This window comes from Chaetomium fimeti (assembly GCF_033439085.1).
Source record: "Chaetomium fimeti strain CBS 168.71 chromosome Unknown B0H64scaffold_7, whole genome shotgun sequence".
NCBI lineage: Eukaryota > Fungi > Ascomycota > Sordariomycetes > Sordariales > Chaetomiaceae > Chaetomium > Chaetomium fimeti.
In genome coordinates this window covers 835,150-858,287 of record NW_026944335.1, presented here as the reverse complement: position 1 = coordinate 858,287, position 23,138 = coordinate 835,150, and the positions used below count along the sequence as shown (strand labels likewise).

The 23,138-nt window shown below is 57.5% G+C and overlaps 8 protein-coding genes across 8 annotated transcripts; 4 read left to right on the top strand and 4 right to left on the bottom strand.

The window, feature by feature from the left end:
- Positions 1–747: 747 nt before the first annotated feature.
- Positions 748–1,488, top strand: B0H64DRAFT_406285 (uncharacterized protein). The gene has a single exon (XM_062804500.1). It carries the CDS (start codon positions 998–1,000, stop codon positions 1,235–1,237), a length of 240 nt encoding a protein of 79 aa, XP_062655836.1. The 5' UTR covers positions 748–997; the 3' UTR covers positions 1,238–1,488.
- A 643-nt stretch (positions 1,489–2,131) lies between these two features.
- B0H64DRAFT_419637 (uncharacterized protein) lies at positions 2,132–4,694 on the bottom strand (the record flags this gene model as incomplete). The annotated part of the gene is made up of 2 exons (XM_062805396.1): positions 2,132–4,051; positions 4,101–4,694. 2 exons carry the CDS (start codon positions 4,692–4,694, stop codon positions 2,132–2,134), a joined length of 2,514 nt encoding a protein of 837 aa, XP_062655835.1.
- A 3,340-nt stretch (positions 4,695–8,034) lies between these two features.
- On the bottom strand, positions 8,035–12,164 carry B0H64DRAFT_406278 (Lon protease C-terminal proteolytic domain-containing protein). The gene is made up of 2 exons (XM_062804499.1): positions 8,753–12,164; positions 8,035–8,616 (listed from the first exon to the last, which is right to left on the bottom strand). The coding sequence occupies exons 1-2, from the start codon at positions 11,882–11,884 to the stop codon at positions 8,455–8,457; spliced, it is 3,294 nt and encodes a 1,097-aa protein (XP_062655834.1). The 5' UTR covers positions 11,885–12,164; the 3' UTR covers positions 8,035–8,454.
- Positions 12,165–12,417: 253 nt separating this feature from the next.
- B0H64DRAFT_226745 (uncharacterized protein) lies at positions 12,418–13,620 on the top strand. The gene has a single exon (XM_062799656.1). It carries the CDS (start codon positions 12,788–12,790, stop codon positions 13,385–13,387), a length of 600 nt encoding a protein of 199 aa, XP_062655833.1. The 5' UTR covers positions 12,418–12,787; the 3' UTR covers positions 13,388–13,620.
- A 543-nt stretch (positions 13,621–14,163) lies between these two features.
- Positions 14,164–15,321, bottom strand: B0H64DRAFT_226747 (uncharacterized protein). The gene has a single exon (XM_062799657.1). It carries the CDS (start codon positions 15,177–15,179, stop codon positions 14,304–14,306), a length of 876 nt encoding a protein of 291 aa, XP_062655832.1. The 5' UTR covers positions 15,180–15,321; the 3' UTR covers positions 14,164–14,303.
- On the top strand, positions 15,322–16,208 carry B0H64DRAFT_226748 (mediator complex, subunit Med21). The gene is made up of 3 exons (XM_062799658.1): positions 15,322–15,504; positions 15,572–15,683; positions 15,802–16,208. Exons 1-3 carry the CDS (start codon positions 15,463–15,465, stop codon positions 16,059–16,061), a joined length of 414 nt encoding a protein of 137 aa, XP_062655831.1. The 5' UTR covers positions 15,322–15,462; the 3' UTR covers positions 16,062–16,208.
- On the bottom strand, positions 16,208–17,598 carry B0H64DRAFT_226782 (Haloacid dehalogenase-like hydrolase-domain-containing protein). Its single transcript, XM_062799659.1, has 3 exons — positions 17,216–17,598; positions 17,129–17,157; positions 16,208–17,061 (listed from the first exon to the last, which is right to left on the bottom strand). The coding sequence occupies exons 1-3, from the start codon at positions 17,260–17,262 to the stop codon at positions 16,355–16,357; spliced, it is 783 nt and encodes a 260-aa protein (XP_062655830.1). The 5' UTR covers positions 17,263–17,598; the 3' UTR covers positions 16,208–16,354.
- Positions 17,599–17,761: 163 nt separating this feature from the next.
- B0H64DRAFT_406272 (uncharacterized protein) lies at positions 17,762–20,929 on the top strand. Its single transcript, XM_062804498.1, has one exon. It carries the CDS (start codon positions 17,975–17,977, stop codon positions 20,876–20,878), a length of 2,904 nt encoding a protein of 967 aa, XP_062655829.1. The 5' UTR covers positions 17,762–17,974; the 3' UTR covers positions 20,879–20,929.
- The last annotated feature ends 2,209 nt before the right edge of the window (positions 20,930–23,138 follow it).

The following is a 23,138-nucleotide window of genomic DNA, read 5'->3' as shown; positions in this document are numbered from 1 at the left end:
ACGATTTCGCAGCTCATGGGCAGAGCAATTGTTCGGCCTCGGCCGAGAGGAGCCTGTCCTGTGCCCGTGCAACACGCCATCACGTTGGAAACGCCTCTCCCTGCCCGAAAGAGCCAGGCCTGGATGGCAGCCGTTGTCCCGGCCGAAATTGTTGAGGAAAATGTTGGGGAGGCGTTGGACCTGTCGGCATGCCTTGCGAAGCTCCCTGGCCGCTGATTGGCTATCTACGTCAGGGGACGCGGGAACCGGTCGAACCGGGCCCCACTTGACCGCATCCCCAAGCTTCTGGTAAAACCCAGAAATCCACACCTCCGCCCCATCCCGGCTTGGGAATGGGTGGCAATTCACGGTGTTGTCGTCGTTGACTGCAGGTGTTCTCCATATTCGAGACAGTTTGGGAATCACATGCAATTTTTCAGTTGTTTGCAGCTGAGAAATGCAAAAGTGGCGTGGTGACATGCTCGTCCCGCCCTTTCCCACTCGCAAAGATCTTCTCGTTCCTGCGTTTGGCACGCGAGGTTGGGTGGACGCCACACTCACAGCCGCAGGACCATCTGCGGCCGCGGGGGCTGACACAGTTCCAATGTTCGAGCTCGGACTCCGAAGGGGAATTAAAAATTCAAGCAAAAGAGGTTGGATAAAAGAAATCACGCTAAAAAAAACCCCCAAGTAAATCGAGTAATTGCAGTTCCTTTGAGCTTCCGGATGGTCTCCGTTTCGTTCCTCCAGCCGAGGTTTGGTCGACATCGACAATTCCATGCATGCCGGCTTTTTTTGCCCATGGGGCGTTGGCCTCAGCTGGCCTCCGGCATGTAACTTTCCCACTCAGCCCTGTAGGGTGGGGCCGGACCCGGCTCTCCACGATTTTGTGTCCCACCCGGGCCGAACACCACCGATGATGATTGTTGCACAAAGTACGAAGTATGGACCGAAGTATGGACTGAAGTTCTCCAAGTAATAATGCCTCGGCCAGTCAACCCAGTTATACCACAAGGTTATGTGCTACCCTCTGTACATGAAGCAACACTCTCTCGGAATCTTTCTCCTTTCTTTCCCTGCTGAACTTTTGTCGGGTCGCTTGCTGAGTCTCCACCCCCGGAGTTCGGGAACGGGGGCCCCACACCGGACCCGGCAAGGGCCCGGCAAGACCCACATAATCCGCGAACCTCTCTCGAACCTCTCACCACTGTCGTTCTCCACGCCCGAACTTCCCCATGGGTGGCTAACTTTTCATTAGTGGCCAAATTAGGTACATGCTTAGGACGGCCTTCCTACAAGGATCGAGAAACTTTAACACCAGCCCGAGGGCGTTTATCTTGTGTAAAAGCTGTAGCATTACATTGGCGTCTCTCAGTCATGGATGCTTCGTAGGCCCAGGGATTGACATTAATGGCAGTGAGTGCAGTGCGGAGGGTGTTGTTGAGGCCAACCTAGCTCAGCGTGATTCAAGGGGCCCCGGAAACACTCGCAAGGCTAAGGAAGAACGGGGAGGTGAGGACAGGTGCACCCCGGTTTCGCACAGTTCCCACTTGGTCAAGAACGTGAGGTTTCAGTCGTAAATGAACCAAAGCGTTCCTCCATATTCCTCGGATATGTTCCACGGGAAGGTGAACGGTGCGGCCGCCACGGAGCCTCGAAAAGTAACTAGGAAAAAAGTACGCAGGCTACCGGAGCCAAAATAAGTCAAAAAGCCTATGGTTTTATTGAGTAGCCCTCCGCGCCATGAAACTTCAGATTCGCTGTAAGTCATAACACACTTGTTCTTTGCAGAACACATTAGAATGATATACGCGAAAACAGGATGAATGACACCGAGAATAACGAAAGCCGCCCAACCAGCGTCAAATGCAATGCTAGAAGGCGATATAAATGGCAAAATAGCAACGCGAAATTCATAAATCATTCAGAGTGCCTCCCACCGCCCCGCCCATGCCTGACCATCCTACTCCCTCGCCCAAAACCCAACGAACCAAGTCACCTTGTCCCTTGCGCTTGCGCCCATCCCCGCTATAAACCGCCGCATGAAGAAGAAAATAAAAGCATCGCATACTATTATAAGCCAAGCGTAGAAGAGCAGAGATTAAAAAGGGAAATACCGTGTATATACAACAACAAACAAAACTCATCATCATCATTTTCTGTCACTGGTAGCTTGGATCTCCCCGAGGCCCTTATCAAGCTCGGAACCTAGATCCTCGTCAATGTTAAGCTCACGCTGTCGATTCTTGTCGCAACCGTCGATATTGATAGGGCCCAAAGCTGAGCCCACACCCTTCAGGTCGTCGTTTGCCCGCTCAAATTTCGTCTGCGAAACCGGGGGTAAGCCTGGCGCGGGTGACTGGGGTTTTGCACCGAGTTCGTTTTCGTGGCCGTGGGGACGTCCATCCTTGTCAGTTCGGGACTCGTTGTCATAGTTGCGACTATTGGCACCGAGAGGAAGGCCGTGTGTTGACTTCTCGGTGGCTGTCGTGATGGTTGTTCCTTTCTGGGCGTTCTGTCGTGATGCCGACTCGGTCGATGTTTTACCGCTCCTACCGCGAGAAACGGACCGTTGCCTATTACCGGTAAAACATCCTCGATGTTCCCGCGGGGTGCTCGCCGGCTCTGTGAGATCCTTTCCGCTATCGGCCTGTGATCCGGGTTTTGTGTGCACCTGGGCCTGTTTCCCTTCCGCTTCTCCCGCAGCATGTCCTTCCTCTCCAAAACTCCGGGGTAGAGGCGATGGGTTCTGTGTTGACGTCAAAGTCGAACCCCGACCGTCATACGCCGCCAGTTCCGCCTCCCCATCATGGTGTTTCCTCGGCGTTGAGCGTCCTCGTTGCGCAAAGGCTTCGTCATCCTTGCTTGTTTCCGTCACAGCACCCCGGAATCGGTAAGGACCATCCGCATATGTTTCCAACGTCTCCTCGCTGCCCTGCACCCCCGACATCGATTTCCCCTGTGACTCCCTGGCGAGAACGTCGCTAACAGACGGCACGGTGGGCGCACGGTTGTAACCGTCCGACCAAGTGTATATCTGATGTCCAAATCGTGCAGGGTCATAGTCTCCTTGGTTGCTCGGCATCGGCGATGGCGGAGATCTACCCCTACTCGGATAATAGAACGGGTCGTCCGCCGGGTTATGGTTGCTCCAACCCACAAAGGCCCAATCGTTCTGCGGGTGAACAGCCTTGATTCGAGGGATTCCAGAAGGCGACAAGTAGTCCTGGCGGGAATTTCCGTCGCCATTTAGTGACATGGCGGACCCGTTGAGCCCGCGATACTGGCTTTCCTCTTCCGGCTCCGGGAACCACGACAAAAGCTGGATGGCCTGGACGCGGTCCCTGGGCTCAGTACTTAGGCAAACGTCCACGATACGTCTGTACCACGCTGGCACCTGTACCTCTGGGCCGAGCTTCAAAGGACGACCATATGCATCAGGATCATCTTCCTGTGTCCCCAAAGCCCAGAGGACCATGCCGAGTTGATAGAGATCGGACTTCACGCCGATGTACATGGAAATTCGCTGGTTGCTCTCGACCAAAGGTGTCGCTTCCGGCGGCTCCCATCCAATCGGGCAGCCCCGTCGGTTGATGTCGATGATCTTTGCATCGTACTTCTCGTCGATGACAATGTTGGATAGGGTAAAATCGCCTTGGACAAAACCGGCTTCATGGATCTCGGACAAGCCGCCGACGATCTGGCGGGCCCATTTCTCTCGTGTGGGCCAGGGCAAAGAATGGTCGTTGTCGAATATGACATCGATCAGGGCACCCCGAGAGGCATAGCTGATGAGGAGGCCTGTGACGTGCTCTTCCCGATCGTCAACGACAATTCCGTAGAACTCGATCACATTCTTGGCGGGACACAGCTGGTGTAGCGCGTTGATTTCGTAGAGAAACTCGTCGACGGTGTCCGGGCCCGGAATCTCCTTCTTGATCAGCAGCCTCCCATGAACTTGGACCCGGTAAACAAATCCCGACAGGTGTGAGTCAAAGTGGATCTCGCGCTCCTTGACCCTCTTGCAGTTCATGTGTTCAATCATACGGACTGGGGGGTAGCTGATGATTTCCTCGATGGGCGTTAGTAGGGGGGACTGGCGGAGGACTTGCGCAACATACATTGACATCCTCGACGACATGAACATGCAATCTCCCTTCTTTTGTTTCCAGTTTCAGGTTGGTGACGGTGCCGTAGAAGTCAATCTCGGCGAGGCTGTCGCGGATAGCCTCGTAGATCTTTGCGCTCTTGTCCCGCTGGTATTGAGTGCCAGCGAGGTCAGCCTCCAGGGAGCTCTCGGGAGCATTACGGTAGTCAAGCGAGACGGTGACGCGTCGCCAGTTGTGTTCATGTTGACGGAAGGTGACGAAGAACTTTTCCCTCTTGGACTTATCCCGGAAGTACATGGACAGGTTGAGGATCCATTTGCGCTCCAGCTCGCTCTCGATGAGGGCGTCGTACTGCGAGGTGGTCAGGGATTGAACGTCTATCCTGGAGAGGGCGTCGATGTCGTGAAGGAAGTCATCGTGGACCGAATCCATATCAGCGTCGATGGTCTCGAGGTCCTCTGGTGGGTCAGGCCAGTCTTCCGGTGGGCTCATGGGGAACGAGGGAGAAGGCGGGTTGCTCAGGTAGTGGTGCAGAAAGTCGGGGGCACTGGTTCGTGGGTCCGGGTGGTTGAAAGCCGTGTTGGAATCACGCACGCGCCTGTCCATGGAAACCGTCCTTCGCTCAGCGGGTGTAGGGTGGACAGGTTCTAACCTGCTTCGCACCTCGGAACGCTGCCTTTTGAATGTCTGAGTTCGGGGCAGGCCAGGGACAACTTTCCGGGAGACACGTTGAATGATGCCGGCTTTGGGGTCCTCTGGCTGCTCAAGGCCCTCCTCGCCCCTCAAGGTTGATTCCGGTATGCTTTCGGTCCCATTGTCCTTGTCCCGACCAAAAAATCTGCGCCATCGGCTCTGCTGGTTGTGACCATTGGTGTTTGCCAAAGGGACCGCCGGCTCCGCTGTGGGATCGGCATGAGGTTGGGCCATGAGGTGCGGCCGGGTACGGTGCTACTGGGTGTCGGGCCCGGTTCGAGACGGGCTCGGCGGCCGAATGGTACAAAGACGGGACTGGGAAGGGTTGAAAACGGGTTGGACCGGAAGATAACGTTAAGTTGAGGTAGCGGCGGGGGTCCGTGGCGGCCACTGGTGTCTGCCCCGCGTCCTCAGTTCTCTTTTCCCTTTTTCACTTGGCCGGCTCCTTCCCACCCTTCACCTGAATGGATACCGGAGGGTGGCGAGGTAGAGTATGAGAGGGCTAAAGAGCATACGGCAAAGTGATCGCGCGCATCCATCAAGCGGGGGCGGCCATGTGCACAACCCTGTTATGTATGCGCCAGGGGTAGAGACGGGCTTTCGTCAACCTTCTCAGAGCATGCAGAGTGAGCCTCACCGGGCGCGGCAGGCTGACCACAGGCTAGTGAGTTGAGAGACGAGGATTTCTGGCGGAACAAGGTCGTTTTTGGATGTGCTTATTCGGCGGACTAGTGTCGTTGGAATGCCATCAAAGTGCAGCAACAACTATGGGTTCAGAGCCTTGGAACCCGGGGCCGCAGTGAGGCATTGGAGGACGGCAGGCTGCTGACGCTCGGCTAGTAAGGCGAGGGGATTTTCATTAGATGGAAAAGTAGGATAGTGGTGTGTGAGATGAAAAGATGAAAGATGACGTTGCAGAGAGCAGGGAGTGGAGGGTGTCAGGGTGTGACCGTGATAGCCCCCGAGTGGGAGAGCGGGATGAAGCGACGTGGGATTCGAGATGGCAGCGGCGACCACCGGGATATGGAAAGACACACACACACACACATGCACACGCACACGCACACTCGCACACTCGCACACACGAGAAAAATTAGACGAAAAGAATGGGTGCTACAGCGCCGTTTCCCGTTGCGGTTGGCTCTGGCTGGCTCGGCTCTGCACTATTGTTACAGTAACCCAGGATTGGTTCTCCCCGCAGCCTCTCCTGTTTGTGTTCTTCTCCTGCATGCTGCACGAAGCAGGAGAAGGCAGGAAGGATGCCTGTCGAGGGCAGCGAGGTGCAAGAGCTTGGAGATGGGACGACTGCGAGTGACCTCTGCGGGGCAGTGCGAAAACAGGGGTCTTGTGGGGTGTAACACGTGTAACAGCGTCGATGGGCAAGAGGGGTTTCGTTACCATGCACGCGCCAGCCCTGTGACGGGCATCAATTTGCCCGGCCATCTGCTAACCAAATAGCTTGTGAACTCCTGGACTGAGGTGCGTCCTCTGCACGATGATTTGCGTCATGTCATGTCTTTCAACTCAACAAAACCTCAAACTCCATGGTGTGGCTTGGGTGTGGTCTCTTGAGGGAAGAGGCAGACCACCCCGCAGCTGGGTTATCTTGCCAGATCCCCGGAGTGCTCTTCCTTTTTAGGATTGTGGGGAAAGACCAAGATGGCAAGATGGGGTTGAGAAGATCAAGCTTTGCCGTAAACGGTGGTGGTCAACAGGGCTTGTTGGGGGGCACGTGGGGCCATGTGCTCTTTTTGGCAAGATAGACCCGCACACCGCTGCCTCTGGACGCGATGTTGTTTCCCCTCCACAGCCTCTGGCCTCATCCGGCCCTTCCAACCTTCATCCCAGCATCGAAGAGTCTCGACAACGCACGCGATAGTCATTTCATCCTGTCCTGGAACCCGTATCAGAAAAGCGTCGCCCAGGTTTAACGGCAAGGATCCACCGGAGGAGAATTCCATTCAGCCCGTGTCCCTTCTCGTCCCCAGAGAGACAGGTAGCATTTATTGCCCGAGAGTTCGTTAATGGATTATATTTCAAGATAGGTATGTACGAAGTACTCCGTACACAGACGGATATCCGTACTTGCTCGCTAAAGCCCAGCCCTGGCCAGATGGAGATCTGGGTTGAGCAAAGCTGAGCCGCACCACCCTCCGGAACCGAAGCGATGGGTTCCTTGTTGGTTCCTGCCTGACCATGGCTTCGGGCCAATGAACAACCAAATCCAGCCAACACCCAACGGCCCGGGGTAGCCCGACTTGAAGAACACGGCTACCATCGCCCGACCTGATACCAGAACTGCGGGATACTCGTTCAGGCTTATTATGTATTTTCGATCGTGTGTGTACCTTCAAAAAACGTGAAATGGCTTTCTTCGACAACGAAACTAACAAACTCCCACCCTCCCATTGCCATGGCTCCGGGACGGCACACACATCAAAACCAAGACGTCCGCATCCGCAACAGCTATCCACTCGTCGAGTCGAGCCCTGTTTGTGGCGGCTGGACCATCCAATCCTCCCTGAAATACAGCCCCGCGCTTGGGTAGGCCAGGGGGTGGCCACAGCATTGCTGCCCAAGTACAACCACAGCAACCGATGACCAATACCGTTTTCTGACGACACCAGGACTGCGCACGGCACGTCAGGAAACAAGGCTGCATGCAGCAAGCTGCCCGAGTCCAATGCATCTCGGACTTACTGCGTATGTATGTATGTGCATATCTTCGAGATGGGGCGCAGGCACGCCAGATCAAGATTGGGGACTGGACTCTCGCAAAGTCTTCGATGTCATTTTCTCCTGTGCTCAAGGATCGCTTCGGAACCGGACCCGGATGTCAGGCTGACTTGACGACAACGAATCTGTGGAATCCACCACACCAACCTTTTCATCAACTCCTGCCGCTTGGGTTTCGGTTTCGGTGTGCATGCCCGGAGAAGCCAGCAGTGCCACTCCAAACCCCACGGGAATTTGTGCATCCATGTACATACATACGAATGTCCCAAGCCCGTTATCCCGAGGATAACCCCCCGAGTGAGCGTGCTTCAAGGAGTGTAAGACGAGACCACGGGGGCTCGCACCGCAGAGTGTCGCCATCACGGGTACCGTTACCCACCCAGTCGTTTCGCATGACGAGGCAGTTTTCCCTCCGCCAACGACGACCCACGGGACTGACTCAACCCGCCGAGCTCGCAACGCCCGCACGCGTAGGACTTGGGATTTTAAACGCGGTCTCGAGACATGCAAGCTAGTATAATATGCAACGGAGCTTCCATTAACAAAGAGTGAGGATGTGTATGTGCGTGGCGGCGCCGGCCACCGTTCTATGATTTGAGTCCAAGATGTCATCGCCATTGCCATCCATTTGTGTCCACAACCCCCTCCGCCGCTCAACGCCAGGTAAATGCACCCACCATCTCCCCCTCAGCTCCCCGTCCATTCACTCCACGCTTCGCCCTTTTGCCTCCCCCCCTCCGATCGATCCTACAATCCCATGCGCCGCCGTGGGGCGTGGGTAATTCCGCACCTCATCCATTGGCACAAAGTCGAGGCCACTTGCCTAATAAACAACAGCGGCTGTTATTGGCGCAGGGATGAAGCCAACCTCCATGATAGCTGGCTGGACTCCTCTCTGTCTCTCTCCCCCTCCGCCCCCGCTCTCTCCCATGCTCCTCTAGTCGTCGCTCTTATCCTCGTCCGACTTCTCGTCGGCGTCCTTCTTGTCGTCGCGAATCTTAGACTTGTTGGCCTGCTCCCGGTCCAGGTTGGGGAAGATCAGGTCAAACACCTCCGAGTACCAGCTCGCCGGGCGGCCTTCAATGCCTTCCTTGATGTTCTGCAGGAGAGAGGGGAAGATTGCCGTTAGCACGCGCCGTTGCCGATCAACATTGCAGGAAGGTGTGGGGTAGGAAAAAAAAAAAAAAAAAAGCCAGGGCACGAAACCAAAAAAGAAAAAAACGGGGGATGCATACCTCAGGAAGTTCCAGCCAGTCAGACATGTTGTCCTGCGGGAAGATGATCATCTTGCAGCCCGCGCGGCGCGCCGCCACCGTCTTCTCCCGCAGGCCGCCGATGCGGAGCACCTTGCCCGTCAGGGTCAGCTCGCCCGTCATGGCGACGGCGGGGTCGATGGGGTGGTCGAGGGACAAGGAGAGGAGGGATGTCGCCATGGTGACGCCCGCCGACGGCCCGTCCTTCTGCACGGCGCCCTCGGGCACGTGCACGTGGATCTTGGCCTTCTCGAGGTAGTCGTTCTCTGGGAACTCCTTGGCCATGAAGGACTTGGCGAACGAGTAGGCGATGGTCGAGGATTCTTTCATGACCGTCTTGAGATTGCCCGTGATCTCGAGCGACGGCCGGCTGGTCCGCTTGAGGGCCGCTTGGAGGATCGCCTCGACGTACATCGCGGCGCCACCGAGCTGTGTCCAGGCCAGGCCCATCGTGACGCCTGGCGGGGTGACATCGTAGAGCCGGTCCGAGGTGAAGACCGGGGGGCCTACGTAGTCCTTGAGGTTCTCCTTGTCAATCGTGACGTGCACGCTCTCGGGGACCTTTAGCGGTAGCCTCGGCTTCTCGGTGGTTTTGTTTTCGGTTCCTTCCTTGTCGGCCTCTTGAGCTTTGCCCTCCTTCTCCGACGCCTCGCGGGCAGCCTTGCCCTCGTCTGTAAGAGCCTCCGCCTCGGGTAGCGCTTCTTCACCCAGGTCTTGAACAATCTTTAGTGCCGATTTACGGTAGACCTTCTCGATTTGTTTCTTGAGGTTTCGGACACCGGCTTCCCTGCAGTACGACTTGATGAGCTCCTCGATTGCCGCCTTTGCCAGCTGCACATCAACTTTCTTGAGGCCAGCGAGCTCCTGCGCCTGCGGCGCGAGGTACCTCTCAGCGATGGCCATCTTCTCATCCGAGACATATCCAGACAGCCTGATGACCTCCATACGGTCGAGGAGCGGTCGCGGAATGGTATCAGTCATGTTGGCAGTGCAGACGAAGAGAACCTTGGAGAGATCGACGGGGACGTCCATGTAGTGATCGAGGAAAGAGCTGTTCTGCTCAGGGTCAAGAAGCTCGAGCAGGGCCGAGGAAGGATCTCCTTGGTAGCCGCGCCCGATCTTATCGATCTCGTCGATCAGGATCAAGGGGTTCTCGGTCTTGCACTTCTTCAGGGCCTGGATGACACGGCCAGGCAGGGCACCGACATATGTCCTCCTATGTCCCTTGATTTCCGCAACGTCGGTGAGACCACCAACGCTGAACCGGTAGTACTCGCGGTTCAGCGCGCGGGCAATTGATTTTCCAATGCTCGTCTTACCCACACCAGGAGGGCCAACGAAGCAGAGGATCTTGCCCTCGACGGTTCCGCGCAGCTTTCCGACTGCGATGAACTCTAGGATGCGGTCCTTGACATCCTTGAGGCCGTAGTGATCCTCGTCCAAAACGGTCATGGCGTTCCGGATGTCAAAGTTCTCGGCGCTCTTCAGCCCCCAGGGGATTTGCGTGAGCCAGTCGAGGTAGTTCCGGGTCACGTTGAACTCTGAAGCGGCCGGCTCCAGGTGTGCTAGTTTGTTAAGTTCTTCGTCAAACACCTTCCGCACCGCTTCAGGCATCGCCAGTTTGTCCGCCTTTTCCTTGAACTTTTCGACCAGCTTGTCCTTGCCATCCGACTCGATACCGAGCTCCCGTCTGATGCCCTTCATCTGCTCCATCAACCAGTATTCACGCTGGCGTTTTGTAATCTTACTCTCCACATCCTTGGTAATTTTTGACTGAAGCTGAGCGTTAGCCAGCTCCTTCTTGAGCACCAAGAGCGCCTTGTGCATCCTGTCCTCGACGTTCAAGCTCTCCAAGACTTCTTGAAGCTCGGCAGGCTCTCCCGCAGAGACGGCAGCGGCAAAATCGGCGAGCTTGGCGGGCTCTGACATGACGTTGCCGGCAGACTGGCTAATTGAAAATGTGGAGATTTGATCCCTAAACAAGCTGTTCATGCTGGCGACCTCCTTGAAAACGTTTACGATCTCGTTCGTGACGGCACGGACGACTTGGCTCTTGGGATCGTGGGGTTCCTCGGTGAGGTTGTCGACGTTGGCGATGCTAACCGGGTACTTCTTCAGGAAGGAAGTCACCTCGTGCAGCTTCTTGGGCGTCTCGGCTTTCTCTGGTTTCTGCTCGACGGCACTCTCCTCAAAGCTCGCCACCACGTCTCCCTTCTGGTCCGCCTCCTCTGCCGGCTTGGGAGTAGGCTCGGGAATAGGCTCTGCGACAGGGGTGGCCTTCGAAGCATCCGCAGCTCCAGGCGGGATCAACGAGGACAGTCGGATTCTGCGATGGGGGTACAGAATCGCCGTCAGACCTCCGCCCTCGCCGCTCTGCGAGTTCATGGGAAATGCGCTGGTGACCTGAGCAAAAACGCCGACGTCGTGGACATCGTCCGCATTGCGGATGATGTCGTCATCGGCATTCTCATCTTTGAACAGGAAAGCCCCGACATAGGGTTGCCCCCGCTTGAACATCTCAGTTATCGCAGCGGCGACGTTGGGGTCTTTGATGGTAATGGCTTTGTAGAACCCCGGGAATAGCGGCCTCTTTGCGATCGGTATGGCGAGAACCTGTGGGTAGATCTCGGGCACGACTGGCTTCGCGAGCGCCTTATCACTCTTCCGCCCCCGCTTTCCGCCGGTCGACCCCGAGTCATCTCCTCCCGAGCCAGACGAGGCACCACCAGCAGCGCTACCTTTGCCATCCGGGGACTCTGGGGCGCCCTTGCCGCTTGTGTTGGATGGCGCATCGGAGGTTGACGACTTGGTCTTTGCAGCCTCCTTTTCCCCAGCTTCAGCTTTCTCGAGGTTCGCCTTCTTTTCCTCCTCGGAAAGAGGCTCAGTAGCGCCGTCGAAGAACCCATCCTTCTTCTTGCCTAGCGCAGTATACGTCGAGAAGTTCGAAAGAGACGAGGGCCAAGGGCCCCTCGAGGAGCTCAGTAGCCGGGGCGCAGCATGTCGTCGATGTCGTATTGATGCGGGGACGGAGCACACGCTCAGGCTTCGTGACGATGCCGAGAATATGGGGGTTTTCGGAGCGGATAGCCGAAGGACGCGCTGTCGGGGCAGCATTGTGGATTGGCGAAGGGCAGAGCTTCAGGACGATTTGACGTCAAGATTTGCGGGTTTCTGGTCCAAGCGATCTTGAGCTTGGACGACCGGACGCAGCGGGGAAAAGCAGAGTCTATAACGCAATCAATGTCGCCAAAACACTCGAAGAACTGAGAAAATAATGTACAAATTAACCCGCGCAGTACGGGAAAACCCTGGAGGTGGTGGTTGGGGGGTTCAATGGTAGCTCCGAAAACGCCTGCGAAGGCCGGGATCTCGGCGATGATGTCTTAATAATGCGATGGAGTTAAGGGCAGACACGGTTTTTGGAAGCTGCTGGCAAGACTTGGCGCCGGCCCGCGTCATGGCAGGGCCCGGGCCTGCCTGAATCCAGTTAGCCAGCCGCAATTTATTCAAGGAGACCCTCTGTAACTCGGTAGTTGAGCCACAGCGAGGCTGAGAGGCACGGTTCCCCCACAATGCGCCCCGCCCCCGCACTCAGCTTACGATGTTCCAGACCCATGGAGGCTTTGGAGTCGCATGTGCTTGCATCATCTTGAAGTTGCATATCCCGACCTGCATCCGGCGTCTCTGCGTTGGGCACATTGCTCATACCCACAAAAGCTACCTACCTACGCCACCCAATTCACTCCTTTTAATGGAAGACGTGCTCTTCTACCGCTGCTTAACTGCCAAAATTATCTCTCCTCCCGCACTCTAACCAATTGTTGATCCTCCTTCGGTGCATTCGTCTCACTCTTGACGCTTGGCAGCGGCACTGTTAGGTTGGACCGAGCCTTGTTCCAACCATAAAAAGACATTAGAAATTCACCCTCTCCTCCTCTCACTTTCCGCTTCCGCACCACGCGGTTCTCACCTGGTCTCAATCCTCCTCTGCCGGCCAACCCCCAATACTTTCCCATCATGGCTGCCAACTCCAAAGACGAGGTCACCTCGAACCTCGCCAAGCTGTCTCTCAAGACCACTGAGCTCGAAACAACAGCCACCAAACCGCGGACCAAGCCCCACAGCAAAAGCAGCCCCGTCGCCGACAGCTGGGAAGACGAAGCCGACGAGGACGACGAGGCGGGCCCGGACACGGCGCAGGCCACCCCTACCCCTGTGGCAGCCCTCAGTCACGCGGGCACGTCAGCGCCACCGCCGACACCCATGTCCCCCCTCGGCAGCGCCAACAAGCGGGCCTTCTCGCCGTCCACCCTGCCGGGGCCCGGGTTCAGCATCCCGCCCTTTGAGGGCGCGGGCGGCGACTACCCGGGTTCGTCGCCATCGTCCTCCTCCGCCTCGGGCGGGCCCTCAAAACGGCCCGAGAAGACCGACGCCGTGGCCCGCCGCATGATTGCCAGCGCGCTGGGCATGAGGACGCCCAGGCCGACTGAGGAGCAGCGGGCATATGACCGGGCGGTTCGCGAGAAGGAGAAGAAGCGCAGGGAGGAGGAGAAGGAGCAGGAGAGGCTGAAGGAGGAGGCGGCTGCCAAGGCTAGGCAGGCGATTTGGGATGACTGATCTTTTGGGTACTTCTGGTTAATTGTGTCTTGCATGGCTACGGGTGGGCGATCTGGTTTAGGTAGTTTTGGACATCGTTTGCAGGTTGGCTACACGGTTGGATTTGGATTGGCCGTTTTTGGTTTATTATGGTTACATATTAACTGTTGAGCCCTGTCGTTTTTGGTAACGGGAATTCTCATTGAAAGAAGCATGCTTCACAGCCTTTTTCTTGAACTTCTCATCTGCTTTCAGTTGTGGGTGTTATAAACAGCTTTAGTCGCGCTCGCACTACTGAAATGCCCAGAGGACTCTGCTAGACCATCGTAGATAGACGAACTCTCTTTTATCACCCATTTTGATTCAAGTCTTAAAAAACACAAGTGAAGAGACAGTCGACAGAACGAGCAGGTAAACCGCAAGGACGCACAGGATAAGTGGCAAAAGCTTACCGACTAACTCCCTCGATCAGTGGAAGGTAATCGGCTACGAAACCCGTTGGGGTTTACTTCGGGAGTGGGAAGGGGACGAACCCCCTTCCTTGTTATGACCTACCCCGGGGCGACCCGAACCAGCGACCTTTCGAAATAAATAGGTACACCAGGAGGTTTTTTTGCGCCCCGGGGACTTGACCACCGGCTCTGACCGCTCGGCCATTTGGGGGCGGTCGGTGACACGAAGCACTACAGAACTTGTATGCCAACGGCCGACTGGCTGCCCCAGTGCAAATTCCCACTCTGGTCTTGCCGCTCATGGATAAGTGCCATTGCATTTTTCGTGGAATCGCGGACCGCAAGCGTTGTCTGGTCTGGTGGCAACGTCAGTTGTTAACCCCGGGTTCTCAACATTCTGACTTACCCACTCCCTCAAGAGCCGGAAATTCATCGGTGAACCGTATTGGCACTCGCCCACTCCGTCATTTTACCCAGACACCCCTTTACGCAGATGCCTCCTCGGCCCTCACAAAGGGCAAATTCCGCCCCTTCCACGTCAAGACCAACTCCTGCCCCCCACCACCACCACCACCGTACCTCATCCCAACACCAACCCCCTCCAGCCCTGCCTTCTCCGCCCTGCGATTCCACAGAAACTGCTCAACCGCCCCCGCCCTCGAACACGCCACAAACCCCATCGGCCACCTGCTCCGCGCCAGCGCCTCCCGGATCCCCCTGGTCGCGTGCTTCTCCGCCACCAACAACCCGACCACGCCACCACGGCCGCGCCACCCGGCCGGCGCGGCCACGAACGCGCCCTCCAGCTCGCGGATCAGGCGCGGCCCGGGCTGCTGCACGGCCTTGCACTGCGCGAGCACGCGCACCTCGGCGACGGCGCCGGGCAGCGCCCACACGCCGAGCAGGTCGATGCCGTTGTCCGACGCGCCGCCGACGCGCCGCAGGGCCAGCCCGTAGCGGGATAGGGAGGCGGAGGCCGTGTACTCGAAGTGCGTGCCGACGTAGACGGTCGAGTGCGGGTCTAGGTTGGTGCGTGCCGCGTAGGTGAGGAAGGTGGGGAGGTTGTGGTGGTGCGGGGAGGGGGCGGAGGGGTAGATTAGGGGTGGTGTGCTGGTGGTGGTGGTTTGGGGTGTGGTTGCGGTTGTGGTTGTGGTTGTGGTTGTTGGGGTGGGAGGGTTGGGGGAGGTGGTGGCATTATTGGGTGGTGTTGGGTGTTCTTGTGATAATTGTTGATGTGGTTGTGATTCCGGGGTACATTCGGGATTCGCTCGGGCAGCGGCGGCTGAGGAGAAAACGTGGCGTGCGGGTGGTATTGGCGGGCCGAGAGGTGGAAGTCGGCGAGCGAGGAGAGAGAGGCGCATTCTGTGAGAGAGATTGGCTTTTACGATGCATTCGCAGTGGTTGTCTTCGTGTGAAGCAAGAAAATTAGTTCAAGCATTGCCTGCCGGGATCGGCAGTTGATCATTCCGCCTTGTCGGTCAAAGCTTCTCCAGCCCGAGCCCCATAGTTTGCCGGCCGCCGAGCGATTGGAGCTCCGTTCCATCCATTTGGTTGTCAACGCCGACACTTTCGCATCTCGCACCGACTCCCTGTCGCTTTGTGCCGACAACCTTATCGCCAATTGATTCACGCCCAACCGCTACTATGGCGGATATTCTCACCCAGCTACAGGAGTCAATGGACTTGGTACGCCGAGCGCCCCTTCACCAGCGCAACCAGTTCCCAACCCACTAACCCCACCGACCGCGGATAGCTCTGCACTATGTTCATCGCAGGCCTCTACTACGTCGAGCGACACCACGACCTCGAACAATTCAACGCCAACGACAAGATCCCCGACCTCAAAGCCGACCAACCCAAAGAAGGTACGCCGCTGCCCACCAGCACCGCAACACCATAACCCCCCCGGTCAAACCCGCAAACAGATAGACAGGCATAAAACACAGACCACTAACCACCACCCGCCACCACGCGGAAACACAGTGGACACGCTCGACCCGCAGGCCTTCAAAGACGGCCAGGCCGAGATCGCCCGCGACATGATCGTGCAGGCGCAGCGCATCGAGTACCTGGTGTCGGAGCTGCCGGGCCTGCAGAACAGCGAGCGCGACCAGCTCCGCATCATCAGCGGCCTGGAGGAGGAGATCGCGGGCCTCGAGGCCCAGCGCCTGGAGGCCGTCCGCGAGCGGGACGAGGTGTTTGGGCAGCTGGATGCGTTGCTGCGCAGCTTGCAGCGGCCGTGAGGTGAGGCTGCGGGGAGGGGGTTGGTTGGTTTGTTGATTTTGGGGGCTGGGTATGGGCTTAGGCACGAATATGGGTTCGGGGATGTTTAGGGAGCTAGGGAGTCATGGAGGGCGGCGTTGGACGGTGTTCGGCGTTGGCTTGGTTAATGTGATCCGGGTTGGGACACATCGAATGGGTTTAAGGAATTGGTTCTTCTATTTATCATGCATCATGGGCGCCATTTTGAAGGCGCTTGTTCTATCCAGAATTGGGTCTGTCTATGGGCCTTGAGCCTCTTTGTCTGGTTTGGTCTTCAACTTTCTCCCGCTGGGCTTCCCTTGAAGCATTGCGGGAAGGCTGTCCGCAGCTCCTCTAAGTGGCGAATCTGAAATTTACAGGCCGGTGTCCTGGGCGGTTTAACACCTTCCTCGACAAGATGGGCTACGGTCCACCCGAGTTCCTGCGCTTTCTTGCAGTTTTGGTATGAGTCGTCTAGTTTCGGTGTTAGTACTTTGTTTTCGACCAGAAAGTTACCGAGCCCGGGAAACAACAACTCACCAACGAAGAAGCAATCTTCATGCTTCTCAACTCCGGCCTCGCGCATCGCCTTCTGGTACATCTCGGGCTGCGGCTTGCAGGAGAATGGTACTGAGCTGTAGTCGCAGTATGTGATACCTTCGAAGAATTCCTCGATCTCGAGCAGGCGAATTACCCGCCTGGCATGGTTGATGTATGCGTTCGTGAAGAGCCACAGCCTGACCCTGCTCCGGTCGATGTCGGCCAACAGCTTCTTGAGCTCCGGCCGTGGCTTGATGACATCGTCGAGCGGGAGGGCGTCGTCGACTTTGGCGTTGTACTCGAGGGGGTCGATTTGGTGGTGCCGTACCAGCCCCTCAATGGCCAGACCGTAGTTCTGGTAGTACTCCTGGTGGAGCCGGACTGCGTCGTCCCATGGCAGCGAGAGATGAGTGACAAAGTATTTGTCGATGAGATCGGCCATCAAGTCGTGGACCTTGGCGCCTAGGTTGTTTCAGTCTTTGGTTCTCCAAGAGGACTGGGACGCTTTGAACCAAGCCGCCTCACTCACTCTTTGGATAGAGACAGTTATCAATGTCGCTAGATAACGTCAGATGGGTACTACGAATTCAGAGTTCACATTCTTTGGCACACTCACAAGAAGAAAACTTGTTTGGGTAAAGCCCCGTTGGTAGTAGACTCCATTTTACTGAATAGTCCCGAGCTATACCGGATGGTATATGTGATGTATAAAGAATACCTTGATGTCCTTTACGAAGTAGAGACGGGACCCCGCTTAATTACGTTAGGGGCAATCCTCTTGATTGGAGCAAGATGAGACAATGGGGACGTCAAGGCCGGTGGTGTTGTGCGTTGTTTTGGAACAGTGTGTCTCAAGAAGGTGTTGGCAGCACAACATCGTAATTCTGGTTCGGGATTTGGCCTGTTATATACCGAGCTAACCAGTAGTCATCCACTCCTGCGAACTCTCCACATCACGTTGGAACATTCATGGTAACCTTGGAACGCTTCCGCAGCAGGGAGGAAGGAGAGTTGACTCAGGCCGACCAGTGGACCCACCAGCACGGGACAAAAAGACCGACCTTGCCAGACTTGGCTCGTGCACCACAGGAAGCTTGGCGCAGGTCGGCGCGATCTTGTGGTCGAGCCCTCCACTGCCCGAACCTTGTCTTTTTCAACTTCCGCGAAAAGAGCTTCCGAGCTTCCTCTGTCGCCTTTTGCGAGAAGCAGGCAACATCCGTTATCAACCTCACCACGCCAGCTTCGATTTCTGTATCTGCTGCTTTGCCTGCTGCTATTATCGACCGCCACTGTATTTGATGGGTTGCTGTCGCGCTGAGTCTCGCATTCAAAACGCGCTCTGGCTGCACGCCAGGAGCTAGGAGAGCACACCGTCATGGCCGGGACATCTTTAATCGGAGTGATGCCGGCAAGAGGAGGGCCGGGATTGGGCGCATCGGGAAATACCTCCTTGATGGCGTCGCTCAATCCGGATGAACTCGCTGAATTTCGCGAGTATGGTAAACTGCTGCGATTTCGCGACGAGGTTGTTGGCGGCTTGCATCCTCGCATCAAACCATCCCATCCCCCAGGGAAAACCGCCCAAACCCAAACCCAAAAACAACATTCCGCATCCGCTTCAGCAGTGCCGGCGCCTTCAAAGCCAGCCACTGCGAAAAGCGCTGTAATCGGAGGTCGCGCAGTAATTGACAAGTCGCAGTCTCAGCAAGCGAACAAGCAGCGGGCGCAGGTAAACATGGCTTCGGGCGTTCCTGGCCTTGGGACGCTGTCAAGCACGCCTGGCAGCGCGAAAGCTCCCGGCTCCGGAACGACCGAAATCCATCCTGTGCTCTTGCAAAAGTCTGACGACTTGGTCAAGGCCGAGATTCAGCTACAACGGCAGCGGGTGGAGCGCAGCCTCAAGGAGCAACTTGAGCAGCATCGTGGCCCTAAACGGGCGTCGAGACAGCTAGCCGAACTTGACGTCGCCGATATTCTGGCGAAGGCCATGTCGCTGGTCCTTGCGACTCCTCTTGCCCAGCCTACTGACGACACAGCTGCTAATGTCTCAGCGTCGAACGATTCGGCTGATGATGACACTTTCTATTCAAGCCGGCACGACACTCCCGAATCGAACATGGTGTCCCGACTTCCCAACGAGTCCGAGGATGAAGAGATGCGAGAGGGATCACCGTACGAGCCCGAACTCGATTTCAGCCCAGTCATCCTACAGCCGCAGCCTGCTACGCAGCCCCCGCTAGCCGTACCCAGCGCCGCCACTTCCCAGCCCCAGCAACAGCTGAACACGACGGCGCCAGCCCAGTCGGCCCCGGCATCCGGCGTAACGGTACCTGGCCTGTCGATTGGCGCCAGTAGTTCTACAAGGGTATATGTGCCCCAAGCACCAGCGGCTGCTACTGCGGTGCAGCACGGCTCAGGAGGGCGCTCGGGGGAATCGGCTCAGACGGGGAGCGCGCAGTTGAGCGGCTCACATGATCTTGCGCGGGTAAACGAGCAATTGCTTAACCAGGCTTTGGTTCGCGAACCTCCCCTTGTTCGTGGGCATGATCTCTCCCCTCTCGCGCCCCAGCCCACCCATGTTTTGCCGTCAGCCATGGCGAGGGAGCCGGAACTTGGTCCCACCGAGTCTGGAAGCGCCCCCCAAGCTGCTCCTGCGCAGGTTGCTGCGCTCAGAAAGCAACCCTCCAATGGCTCGAGCCCAGAGAGTTCGCCCCATAGTAGCAAAGCCGCTGAGAAGAAGAAGAACAACAAGAAAAAGAAGAGAAAGGCTGACCGGCTCGCTGCTGACACTGCGGCTGCCTCTCCGTACATCAAACCAGAGCCGCGTTCTCCTTCGCCGCTGACCCCTCAGTTGTCCCGCCCCAATAAACGCCAGAGGTATTCGCAGCAGCAACCGGTAGAGATTCACGATGATGAGCCTAGATATGAGCAGCCAGTGCGAGTCGAGAGTGGCTACCAAGGGCGCTACCAGCCCAGGGTTGTCAGGCAGGAACGGGTTGTGGGCTACGAGAGAGCCGATGAGTATCGCGCCCATCACGGCGAAGAGCCTATTCTCGTTACCTCCCCAAGATATGAGAGGGTGTATTACGATGACTACAGAGCGCCACCTCCCAGCGGTTACCAAGCCGGACCGGAGCCAGTCCAGTATGTCTCTAGGGAAGTACGTACCGCGCGGCCTGCGTCACGCCTTGTCGAGGGTCCTTACGAGGACGGTGCTACTTACCATGACGTTCGCGCCGCATCGAGGATGAGCGTGCGTCCCGCAGCATACCCCGAGCGCTCGCATTCGCCGTCCGGATACGAGCGGCCGCCTGCGGCGATGCCTCCTCCCAGAACAGCGGCGCGCCGCATAATCGTCGACGCCTTCGGCCGCGAGTACTTGGAGCCGGTGCGCCCAGCCGCCGTCGCCCGGGAAGAGGTGGTGGCGGAGCCCAGGGGTCCTTTTGAGCGAATCGTGACACCGCGTGGCATCTCGCACCGGCCAGAGCCGGTCGATGATGACGCGGTGCTCTATCACCCAACTTCGCCGGCGTATGCCGCCCCCAGACGCGTGTTTACCCAACCGGAGTACTCCTACCGGGAACCCGCCGGGCTAAGCAGCGCCATGGCCCCTCCCCCAGCCGAGTACCTCCCGTCCCGCCCAGAGCCTCCGGTGGAGTACATCGCCCGCTCCGCCAGCGTCCGGCCCCCCATGGAGTCAGCCCGTTATGACACCTACGAGCAGCGGATCCCGGCACCGCTCGATGATCGGCCGCCGGCCCCGCCAAGGGAGTACTACCGCGCCGCTAGCGCCCGCCCGGTGGTGGGAGAGGGCCTCCCCCTCCCCCCGCGCTACGAAATCCCCGTCGGTTACGAGCTGCCGGCACGCGAGTACCCGCCGGTCCCGCCGCGCTCGGCCAGCGTGCGTCCCGCTGCGGACTCGATCATTCGGTACGAAGTGCCCCGGGAGTATGCGCCGGCGGCGGCGGCCGGCGGCAGGCGGGTGGAGTATGCCCACCCGGGCCCTTCCCCCATGGATCCCGCGGGCGGCGCGGCCGCGGGGTATCAGTACCACCCGCAGGATGGGAGGATCGAGATCATGCCCCCGCCGGCGCCGCCCGCTAGGGCCTACAGCGTCGCGCCGGGCGAGATGGTGCGGATGGAGTATCCTCCCGCGACGCAGCAGCAGCAGCAGCCCGTGGAGAGGTACTATGGCCGCCCGGCACCACAAGGGAGAGAGGATGAGGAGGTGGTGTTTTTGGAGAGGGGACAGCCCGGGGCCAGGGAGGGGTATCGCTGAGTTTCTAAGCTAGCGACTGGGAGGGTTTAGTCTGGAGGTGATCGGGGATGGCGAGGGGTTAGCCAGACGAGGGGTTGGCGGGGGCGAAGGGGTTGAGACAATGGATCAGACAATGAATCATCATATGGTGTGGTGTTACGGTTATGTCTACACGGTGCGGTAAAATGGGGAATGGAGGGTTGAGACGGATGGATGGGTTCGCGTCTGGGGATTGCATTGATTTAGCGGTTCACGGTTGGTGGGCAAAGGACGGTATTGAGACCCGGCCACCTATACCTCGGTTTTGTTTTTTTGGTAGCCCTCATGGTTTAGCATGGTTATTCGAACAACGGAGCATATCAATGACTTCTGAAGATGTGCGCGTGAGTCAGTGAACAGCTTGTATGACCTCGATGTCGGCCTAGCCTATTTGTCCCGGTCTGATTTGACGCCACAAGGCGAGAATCTCTCAGTCAAGTCTCAGCTCTCCGCAAGTTCGTGGGGACGGACAAGTTCGCTCGAACTTCCACGACCGGTCAATTGCTTCTTTGAAAGTGGCCGGTGAGCAGGGGGCATATGCTTGGATTGTGTAGAATCGGGTCCGGCCGGTCCGGTATGGTGCTTTATTTGACCGTGCCCTGGCATTGGGGATCGGGGAATCCGGGGAATGGGAGCGCGCCTCTTGTTTTCACTCGGGCATTTTCCACCGCGTGCCTCCTTCAAAATAAGCATAAGCAAGCTTGCGAGCTTGCCAATGGTTCAGCCCAGTTTTTCATCTTGGAAAAGGGGCTTGCTCCGGAGCCGCGCAAGCCAGCCAAGGAAGCCGGCCTCGACACTGCCACAACCCGTAAATGAGACAAGACGCTCGGGAGTGAAGGCGGGTTTGTTTCGCCGAAAACTGCTCGACCAGACCCTGCTGCTTTGCTGCCCGCTTGAGGCCTCTGGCCCACTTCCGGAGCGTTTACATAAGCGGCACAGTGCCCGTGTGCCCGTGATGCCCGCCGGGGATGCAGGCGGTAATCTTCAATCTTTTTGCTGCAGACGTAGATCGAGATCACCATAGTGGTTTATCTATGTACGGAACATCCAATATGTGCTACAAATATGTTCATCTGGAGGACATTCCTGTGACACGGGATCCTGGAATGGGTGTGAAGACACTCTGATGAGCTCGACCGCGTGCTCGCGTCAGCAACAAGCAAATGCTGAGTGGTCACGCTGCACGCACCTCCAGCCAGCCCAACCGCACTGTCCGGCCGCCAGTGGACCCGGAAGGACCTCCCCACCGCTTCTGAGCGGTCGGAAAGTGACGATTCTGTGGGCTGCGGGCTGCGGGACCCAGGGCCACCTTTGTTGACCGCGGGATGGTCCGGAAGGTGCCGTGGCCACGGCGGCGGTCTGGCCGCTCGCGCGTTGGTTGCTAGGTAGTGACCGACTGACCACTAGGTCGTGAGCGAGCCAGTCATTTATTTGTTTTTCGTGGCAAGGTCGGATACTGCACGGGAATGTGGAAGTGATGAGTTTGGATTTCACTCGTCGACCGAGTCCAAGACAGGGCGCGACTGGCGGGGACGACTGGGAACAGAGACCGTTTGAACCTGTGCCGCAGCAGGGGGATCACAACGTCACAGCAGGGCAAGGGTGGGCTCCACCACCAGCTCGATGGATGTCCAGACCCGGGTTGCTGCGATGCGTCCAAGCTTCAATGAACCGGGGGGTACGGTAGCAGCGGGATCGCTCTCGAGAGCGCTGGTCTCTTCGTGGCTGAAGACAGCTGGGCAGGCCTCGAATCCGAATCAAGACTCGACGAGTGAGTTCGAGATCGCTGTTGGCGTTCCGATCCGAGTCACCCCCGGGAAAGGCCCGAGCTCTGATGTTTCGTGTGTACATGGAGTAACGAGCAGGGAATAGTTAGTTCGGCGGTTCCATTGCTCAACGCGTGCCCAGAGGCGAGAGAGCAAGAGAGAATGGAAGAGCATTCCTGCATTGGTGGATGCACCCCGTTCCCTGTGAGAAAGGGGGTTGGCGAGGATTGGACCAGTCGCGGGTCCTGAGCCTCGATCGAAAATCACCTTGTCCGCTGCAGCTTTGTAGCTAGTGTATGTACATGCACGGGCGGGAGGTACAATACCTGGACAGTGAGACTGGTGAAGGCTCGATGACTCTGGTTGGAAAGTGTCAAGGGACTGCCTTCTCCTTCAACAACTACACTTGGTACTATTGTGTGTTGCGTATGTCCGGCCCTGCGAGCTGACCCAAGTGACGAAGTTTCCTGGTTGAT

Coding starts and splice junctions, on each gene's coding strand:
- B0H64DRAFT_406285 (XM_062804500.1), top strand. CDS start 998: ATGTGCTACCCTCTGTACATGAAGCAACACTCTCTCGGAATCTTTCTC.
- B0H64DRAFT_406278 (XM_062804499.1), bottom strand. CDS start 11,884: ATGCTGCCCCGACAGCGCGTCCTTCGGCTATCCGCTCCGAAAACCCCC. Junction 8,617..8,752: donor ACTGGCTGGAACTTCCTGAG/GTATGCATCCCC, acceptor TCTCTCCTGCAG/AACATCAAGGAAGGCATTGA.
- B0H64DRAFT_226745 (XM_062799656.1), top strand. CDS start 12,788: ATGGCTGCCAACTCCAAAGACGAGGTCACCTCGAACCTCGCCAAGCTG.
- B0H64DRAFT_226747 (XM_062799657.1), bottom strand. CDS start 15,179: ATGCGCCTCTCTCTCCTCGCTCGCCGACTTCCACCTCTCGGCCCGCCA.
- B0H64DRAFT_226748 (XM_062799658.1), top strand. CDS start 15,463: ATGGCGGATATTCTCACCCAGCTACAGGAGTCAATGGACTTG. Junction 15,505..15,571: donor TACAGGAGTCAATGGACTTG/GTACGCCGAGCG, acceptor GACCGCGGATAG/CTCTGCACTATGTTCATCGC. Junction 15,684..15,801: donor AGCCGACCAACCCAAAGAAG/GTACGCCGCTGC, acceptor GCGGAAACACAG/TGGACACGCTCGACCCGCAG.
- B0H64DRAFT_226782 (XM_062799659.1), bottom strand. CDS start 17,262: ATGGAGTCTACTACCAACGGGGCTTTACCCAAACAAGTTTTCTTCTT. Junction 17,158..17,215: donor CCCAAACAAGTTTTCTTCTT/GTGAGTGTGCCA, acceptor GACGTTATCTAG/CGACATTGATAACTGTCTCT. Junction 17,062..17,128: donor TAACTGTCTCTATCCAAAGA/GTGAGTGAGGCG, acceptor GAAACAACCTAG/GCGCCAAGGTCCACGACTTG.
- B0H64DRAFT_406272 (XM_062804498.1), top strand. CDS start 17,975: ATGGCCGGGACATCTTTAATCGGAGTGATGCCGGCAAGAGGAGGGCCG.